The following is an 8,924-nucleotide window of genomic DNA, read 5'->3' as shown; positions in this document are numbered from 1 at the left end:
ACCTGACGCACGGCCTTGTAATTCTGCCTCCCTGAGAGCTGTTGGTATTTTAGGAATGAAGAAAAAAAAACTGGTTTTTAACTGCAATTCTGAATTCTTATCTAATTGCATAAAGTGAGGGCTGAGTATTTTATTATTCTTGATTGTATAAAATGCATGTTTAATGATTTTATATTGTAAGATTTGAATGAATGATCAATAAACCAGATTCGATTTCCTTGCCTAGTTTATCAACTTTCTGGAGAGTTATTCTTGGCAGGCTGGCCAGTAGAATATCAGATTGGAAGCAGCCTGGGATATTTGAGAACACCCGACACTACTTGCAGCACATAGAAATGTTTTAAAAGTCAAGTGGAAGTAACTTGATATATTGGTGGCAGAAACCTGGCATGCAATGGAAGCATTTCTGATGGGATATTTGTGCACGTGAATTTTCATGATCTATTAGCCTGTAGATGAACAGCTATGAGCACACAGTGTGTGGTAATCCCTGCTTCTACTGTACCCCAAATTGTTGTCCTCAGTGCGTTTCAGTATTTCTAGACTACTCCATGGTTACATCCAAACTGGACTATGACAACAGCCTCCTACTGGCCCTCCATCTTTATATGATCATGGTGCTGCGGATACATCAAAATGGGAAGCATGCTAGCTACTTCTCTTACTGTGACACTGCCATATGGCACTATCCATTTTCTAACTGCTTTCAAGGTTTCATCCACTGTCCAAGAGGCCTTGTTCACCCTTGCTAGTATGTAGATTAATCTCAACCTGCCTAGGCATTGCAATATCAGGAAGCCAAACTGATGCTTACATCACTTTTAAAGAACTCCATATGTACATCACAATTACTGCTGCAGATCATGGCTTGGGCCCTCCTGCTTTACATGGTTCGTTACCTCTCTAATGCCTCTTTATTTTGTGAGCAATGATTTTGTTTGCGCGACCGGCCCGAAGTGGTTTTAGGCTTATAGTATGTATCTCTCGGCCTAATGCTTGGGTGTCCCTTTAAGTGTTTACGCTGCCGGCACGGACAGGGTTGTAGGCACCTCCTTCTTTTCACTGCTATTTGTTTTTAATAAAGGTTTTTAAAACTAAAAAAACCCTATAAAATAAAAATGAAAGAATTCCAGTGTGCATGACGGAGCTTCCTCTTCCCAGGCTGCACATGTGCTTCAGCCTCCATGTGTCGCTTATAACAGGTTAAAAACATCTGAGCTCAGAAAAGCTCTGAGGGCGCGGCTCTTCAGGTAGGAGCATTTTTACAGCATCAATTTCTCCATGATCCTTCACAGGTCCCAATAGATTGTTTGCATCCTGCCATCAGTGGCTACATCAGCACCACAAAGACGCATGAATGGTGCATGCATGTTTACTAATCCAATAATGATAATTTTGTGCTGGAGAAAAAAATGCGCTCGCTTCTCTGTGTTTCAGATGCAAACACAACATATCCTGATCTGAAACCATACGAATACATTAGTAAAAATAAACATTTTCACATTTATTTTGTAAATTGTTCACATGTGAAGCAAAAGAAGTGCAGTTCATTACATCAGCCAGCTGTGCTTTCACACACCAAGGAATGTAGGCGATTTTTGGTGCTAACCATGTTTACATATGTACATATAAAACACACTGTATATAAAACTGTACATTTTTCACGCGCGCTAACCAATCAACCAGCCACTGAAGAGTAACATCCTGCAATGTCATCCAAACTGGAGACAGAAGACATCAAGTTGGTGTTTCTCATTGTCCTTCTTCAGTCTCAACCCAGTTTTCTTTTCTTTTTTCTCTCACTCATAAAAGTATATACTTTCCAAGCGTTTATCTCACTGCCGTTAAGCCACACTTCTCCGTACCTCCATTCTGCTTCAATCCCTGAGCAACTTGGTTGAGAAGTGACTACAACTGCAGAAAGTTCTGATATCACATTGCCATCTCGCGTCTCTGTGGTCGAGACCACAGCAGTTGTGTTCTCCACACCCAGCGGCACAGTAGCTGGGGAGTTAAACATGTCTGACATGGCCGCCATGTTCAGAGTCACGATTCCACCCAAGAAGTTGATATTCATGACACAAAGAGACTCTTCTGGATTTTATTCTGTACTCGCTGAGGTTTCCTCCTGGCTGGGCCAAAGGGGGTGCAACGACTCTAGGCCGAGAGGGATGCTGGGGCAATGTTTCTAATTAATTTATTCAGGGCTGCAATTTTTTCATCCAGGATAAAGTTCTTTTTCTCTGCACTTTTCTGCCTCTGCTCTGTAACCTGCAGAGCCTTCATCAGCTGCGCATTTTCCACGTACAGGTCTTTCAGCAGCAGGTCTGATTTGGCATTCTTTTCAAGCTAAAAATGAGAAGAATATGACAATTTAGATTTATTTTAGTGCCTCTGTTTCTGGGTCGCTTAATATTTCCATAATAAGTAAACATCCAATTGGATTGGCTATTTTTACATTATTTTATATAATTGATCATTATGTGCTTCCCTTGGCAAGGAAAATGTTACTTACCCTGCAACTATCTGCTTGTAGAGTGCAGTGTTTAGATTCATATGTTTTGCATACTCCTGTCATCTACATACCTGCCAACTTGAAGAACAATCTCACTGTGTGCCTTGAAGGGGGTGGGGCCACGTGCCGAGAGGTACCTGCGAGGCACTCTTGAACCCCACCCCGCCCCAAGTGCCTTCCTCCCCAATGTCCTGGGGCATTTTCACACCCCTTAATGGACTCCGCGAGTTCAAAGCCTCGGAAACCGACCTGGAAAACCACTATTTACTGTGGTTTTCAGCTTGTTAGATTGGCCAGCGGGTGATATCGGCTCCTCACTGGGAGACTGGGTGATGGGAGCTGACATCCTCTGTCACACTGTAGCACCGCAGGAGTTGGCAGGTATGCATCCATTGTTGGGCGCGGATGTTTACAAGTTGTTTTTTCTAAGGTGTTTTCAAGTTACAAGACCTGTTGTGACTCCTCCCTTAGCCTACAATGCACCAGGACAAAGACTTCATCTGAGATTATCTTCTGCACTGCAGGTCAGTAGTGTAAGTGGAGAGTAGCGTCGAAGATAGATTAGTAACTGTGGACGCAAAGGAGCTCACAGGAGCCACAAGCCTACCACACACTTGTGATGCCGAGGAGAGGGCAAAGAGTATAAGCCCCTTTTCTTGGTAAGTGCTATATATCGCAAAGTGTCTACCCGCTGCGCGGGACGTGGGGAAGATGACCAGGACTAGAAGCCCCATAACCCCCCGGGAAGCCAAGGAGGGGGTCGAGGATGTAAGCCTTTTTACTTGGAGAGCACTATGTAGCTCAAAATGTCTACCCACTAAGTGGGCCTTGCCTGTGCAAAGCCAGAGCTAAACGCATGGCTGTCTTTGCCCGTCATCGACTGGAAGAGGCTGGGCTAGGCCACCCCACTTGGCCCTTGCATAAACCAGGTACTGACAAAGCTCTCCCTTTTAGTTTTCTGTGCAGCAGCACATGGAAACTATGTAAGTTTATGTAAAGTTCTTAATAGTTGGTTGCTTAGACTGTGCGTCTGAATTGGCTGATAATCAGTCAGCGAGCCCTGGAAGTGCCAAGACACCCACTTGCTACTGTATGTACATTATGCTGTGGGTGTCAACTAGAAGTAGACCTATGCTCCGAGTTTGCGTTAGTGGGTCTGTTGATTTTTGAACTAGTAAATTATTGACTCTCACTAGTGGGGTAGAGTTGATCCATTAGCTCTATTGATTCTCAAGTTGATAATTATGGACAAGCATAAAACTGAAGTTAATCTTTAAAAACACTTAAGAGCACTACTATAGATGGGTTTTTAGAGAGACTGTTAGAGGAATTACAAAATAAATGGAACTGGCAGAAAGCCAATTGTAATTTCCAGCCGGCAAAGTTGATATTCTTTTTTCCTTATCACTGCAACAGTCAACAGCACCAGGGGCACAGTCACTATACTCTACCTTGGGCTCTAATGGTGGGGGCGTGTCACCTCAGCTGAGCTACCATATAGTACCAACAAAGAAGCTTGTCTATTGGCTGAGGGCCAAATTGTTAACTAACCATCTCCCAATAACCAGTCAGTGTGTGGGCAAATGCGGGATGGGGGAGAGGATTTGGGGGTATGCTATTGCTACAGAACAAAGATTTGTGCACCAACAGATTCGCACGTGCCTCATATATATTTGCTGCGGGCCACCTATCCATATATTATTGTTTTGGCAAGTGTATCATACTTAGCCCCGGGCACCACTGAAATATCAGAACAATTAAGAAATAATGTCCTTAACTGGTTGCATACAAATGTCAACTATAACTCCTTTTTTGGATGATATTTTAATGGTCTGAACGATTGGATAGGTCGGTTCGGCAATCAAGAACTTCAGTGTTGACTACATAATCTTCAATTTTAGGCATATTATCTGTATCACTCCCATCTGAAGCCTACTTACTTAGGTTCAGTGAAAGTTCGGCCATTGTGCTGAGTTTATAGACATCTGAATTGGGAGCCACGAGGTCTTGTTCTAGACTCCCGTCCTACACCCTCTTCCTCATACATTTCTACCTTCAACCATTTTGTGTGCTTTTTGACTTGCCAGAAAATGATGACTGTTTATCAATGATCCTGTTCCTACTATTAAAAGGGATTCCAACCCAAATTATAGCTTATCTATTTATTTATTTATTTTTATTTAGCTGTTTTATAGCGCGCTCTATTACTACCAGAGTATACTGGCGCGAAAAAGAAAAACAAGCAAGAGGCCTTCAGAAAAGAATTATAAAAACTAATAGGCAATTCTGAAAAGATAGGTTTTGAGTACCTTCTTAAAAGGAACGAAATTTTCATTCGATCTCAAGGGTAGAGGTAGGGTGTTCCAAGTCCGAGCTGGGACAACAGCAAGTGACTGGCCTCCCACACGTACTCGCTGAAAGCGGGGCACTCTCAGGAAATTACAGTCAGATGAGCGTAGAGACCGAGTGGGGATATAGCGGCTAAATCTTTTCCTCAGGTAAGAAGGCCCAAGGTCATTGACTGCTTTGAATGCTAATGTAAGGATTTTAAAAATTATCCTTTGCGCAATCGGCAGCCAATGTAGTTCTTTCATATGTATTCGCACACTTTCTCTACTTGGGACTTTGCACAGCAAATGTGCCGTCGCATTTTGGATAACCTGCAGTCGCGCAACTAAGAAGGCCGGTGTTCCGCTAAAAAGAGAGTTGGCATAGTCGAGCCGAGATAAAATGAAAGCCCTCGCAACCGACTCTCTTGCTGAAGATGGCAAATAAGGAAAGAACTTTCTCATGGCTTTAAGGGATCCGAAGCGCACCCCTGTGAGTTTTTTTATGTGTGCTTCGAATCTCAGATCCTCTCCAAACCAAACTCCCACGTTCTTTGCAGAGATAGTAACTGAGCCTGGTTGGGGAAAATCAAACGGCCACAAGAGTTCTCTAAAATTGGGCGGAAATTGGCCATACAACAAAATTTCGGTTTTGTCTTCGTTGCATTTCAGCTGTGCCACTGCTAGCCAGTTAAACACAGCGGAAAGGCACGAACGGACAACCTCTGTGTTAGTTGCTGCATCCTGCCAAGTAAATAAAAGCTGCGTATCGTCTGCATACGCTATGATTTTAGCTCCCATTTGTTCGGCCAGCACAATAAGAGGGGTAAGGTATATATTAAAAAGCAGGGGGCTCAAGGTAGATCCCTGAGGAACCCCGGTAGTAAGGGGCCTAATCGAGGATGAAAAAGGTGGGATCCAAACCTGCTGAGACCTGTCTGATAGAAAAGACTTCACCCATTCCAATGCTGAACACCGTACACCGATCTCAGCCAAACGCGTCAGGAGGCGTGAGTGCGGGACAGTGTCAAATGCGGCAGAGAGGTCCAATAAAATCAGAACCGCTCTGCGCCACTGTCCAGACACTCCCTGATTGTCTCAGTGATCTCCACCAAAGCCGACTCCGTGCTATAAGCTGCACGGAAGCCAGACTGAGCAGGATGTAAAACCTCAGAGGATTCTACAAAGGCATTCAACTGAGCAAATGCAAGTTTCTCACCAATTTTTGCCATGACTGGGAGTAGAGATATGGGTCTATAGTTACTCGGCACAGTTGGATCTGCACCTGTCTTCTTCAACAAGGGAAGCAGCTTAGCCTGTTTCCATTCGTTAGGAACCCTAGCTGTTGTAAAAGATAAGCCCATTATTTGAGAAACCTCAGGTGCCACTACTTCTGCCACTTCAGCCAACACCCGGGCCGGGCAGGTATCACCAGGGGCACCGGATTTTGACGATTTAATTGCCACCAAGGTATCATCCACTGAAGGGGGAATAAAACTCTCCATAGTGTAAATGGGTGAAACATTAGGTCCAACATTATCAGCAGTCCAACTCCCACCGCCAATTGCTTTAAGACTTTGTTGAATTTTAGCGATTTTTGTCAGGAAAAAGGAGGAGAGACTTTCGCACCATTCAGTAGAGGGTTTCATCGATATTTGTTCGGCACAGGGAGAAAGAAAACTCTTAACTATAGAAAAAATGTCACGGCTGTTGTTATTCGCCCTCTCAATTCTTCTAGCAAAATATTTAGTTTTAGCCAGTTTGATGTTAGCATAATATTCTCGCTGAGCCGAACGGTAAGCTACCTTCGCTTGTGGGCAATAGGCCACCCTCCATACTCGCTCCAATTTTTTGCAAGCTAGTTTACTAGTGCGTAGTTGGGGCGAATACCAGGGTTGCGAAGGAGTCATCCTACTTCTACCGGAATCTGTCACCTTCGATGAGGCAGACATAGCCGCTCTTATCCAACTGTCAAAGATCTGCACTGCTGGAACTAATTCTCCTCCCAGAGAGGGCCTATTCTGATCAAGCCGAGCAGAGAAATTACCTACATTGATCTTTGGGGGGCACATATTCATAGAGGCCTTGGGTGAATCTTTTATGGCCGACCACGAAAATCTAATAAGCTGATGATCAGTCCAAGTTAATATTTGGGGGGGCCTCAACCTTCAGCGGAAAGTTAGAACAAATGACATCTAAAATATGCCCACCTGTATGTGTAGGGGAGGAAACCCATTGGGTTAGAGAGGCCAGGTCAAAGGAGTCAGATAAAAGCTTACTTTCCTGACGTTCCGGACAGTCAACATGAATATTTAGGTCACCGAGCAGTAAAAAACGAGAAAACCTCACTGCTCGGGGAACGAGAGTCTCTAAGAGAGCTTCAAGAAAGGGACCAGAGGGGCCCGGAGGTCGGTAAATAAGGGAGCCACCCAATGTAAAATGTGGGGACAAAAGTAAAGAAAAATTCACAATCTTACCCTCCGCGAGATCATCTGAATCTTCAGCATTAAGAACCCAAGAGTCTTTAAAAATAATTGCTAACCCTCCACCCCTACCACTAACCCCATCCTTCCTTCGGATTTTGAACCCTCTGGGAATGGCCAATTCGATGTCAGGAGCACATGAACCGTTCAACCAAGTTTCCGTAATAAATAGCAGGTCCAAAGTACCATCTTCTAGCAAAGAAAAAATTTCTGAAGCATGTTTGCACATTGAGCGCGCATTTATTAAAGCCGCTGAAATAGAAACTAAGTCACAGATAAAATCTGATGATGTGATATTGTTGGTACAGCATGCAAAGCCGCAGGCAGAGCAAGAGTTGAGCCTTACTGGGTCAATATCAACACATGTTAATCCTTTATCTGATGATGGGCGTAACGCCAACAAATCCGATCGCGTGTATCTGATCTTAGTTGTAATCAAGGTCTGTGTCTGCATGGCAGCCCGCCCTGCGTCCGCCACGTCCGAGGCGCAGACGGGCTGACCTTTGGCTTACCTTCGGCGCACCAAAGGCGCGCCTGCCATGCGCGCTATTGCAGGCATGCTAATTTTATGCCGTGTCCTCTCTCCCCCAGCTAGAACGCTGCCACCAGTTCTGGTGGGGAGAGGGACTACTCTCAAGATGGCCGCCCACCCTCACAACAACTGTAACAGCAGCCGCGGTGAAAGGGGCCAGGAGAGGCTTGTCAAGATTAACGGGTGAGTCAAAGCTCGCCCGCGATGTACCAGCACAACGAAAAAGGGTTAGGCAGAGTAAAATATAAATAAAAGGGATACGATAATTTTGTTTTAAAAACGAACAAACAGTCTTAAAATCACCGCTGTTCTAACTAATATGGCCACAAGCAAAACGGGAGTAACAGGGAGCTGCCACCACCCCAAACACACCTATAAGCGATCCTACTGAGGAAGGGGCAGGAGAGATCTCTGATTGTAATAGCATCTCAAAGCTAACCTGGAAGATACTGAGTGGGGTTTACTTTTGGGTTTGAGCTCTGAATTTTTAAAGAGACATGGGCCCTTGAAAATGTCCATAGACTAGGCTGTGTGAGTTTTTATTTTCCTGCAGTTCGCACGTGCTAGGAGAGCTTCTGGTGGTATAGTAGTTTGGCTGAAAATCTCCTTGTGCTCTGTTAAACAGTTAAACACAAGTTCTCCAGATATAGAAGGCTCTCTTTCTAATCAACATAACAAAAAATCTACCACGCTCAAATTACTGAACAATTCAGTGTCCTCTTATACCATTAGCTATCGTGTTTTAATTTCTTGTGGCTTTAATGTGTAGCGAAAAATAGACATGCTCTACAAAGACTGTAAAGCATTTCCTCTCCTAAGCTGTGATTAGCGTGCAGATGTTTGAAATTAAGATTTTAATGCAGGCAGGCCAACTAAAGCATCATAGTGAGCTTCAAGGTATACCCAGTAGTGTTTGGTGAACATGTGTGGTGTTGACCATAGCAGCTTTACAGATGTTTGCTAAAGCAATGTTTCTTAGTAAAGCCTTATTGACTTCTTTCTTAACTGTGGAATTACTTTAGGCGGTTCAAGCAGTTTACGTTTGGCCATAGCATATCAGGTTTTTG

General features: G+C 44.1%; 1 protein-coding gene across 1 annotated transcript in view; it reads right to left on the bottom strand.

Annotated features, from left to right (window-relative positions):
- Window positions 1-1,479: 1,479 nt before the first annotated feature.
- The window catches only part of LOC147708507 (uncharacterized), a 381,831-nt gene continuing 374,386 nt past the window's right edge, over window positions 1,480-8,924 (bottom strand). Inside the window, exon 30 of the mRNA XM_086927193.1 lies at window positions 1,480-2,349. Coding sequence (XP_086783319.1) covers window positions 2,158-2,349 — 192 coding nt within the window. The 3' untranslated portion in view covers window positions 1,480-2,157. The remainder of the gene's footprint in view (window positions 2,350-8,924) is intronic.

This window comes from Lissotriton vulgaris, chromosome 6, assembly GCF_964263255.1.
Source record: "Lissotriton vulgaris chromosome 6, aLisVul1.2, whole genome shotgun sequence".
In the NCBI taxonomy this organism is placed as follows: Eukaryota; Metazoa; Chordata; class Amphibia; order Caudata; family Salamandridae; genus Lissotriton; species Lissotriton vulgaris.
The sequence above is the reverse complement of the archived record's forward strand: the minus strand, read 5'-3'. Positions and strand labels throughout refer to the sequence as shown.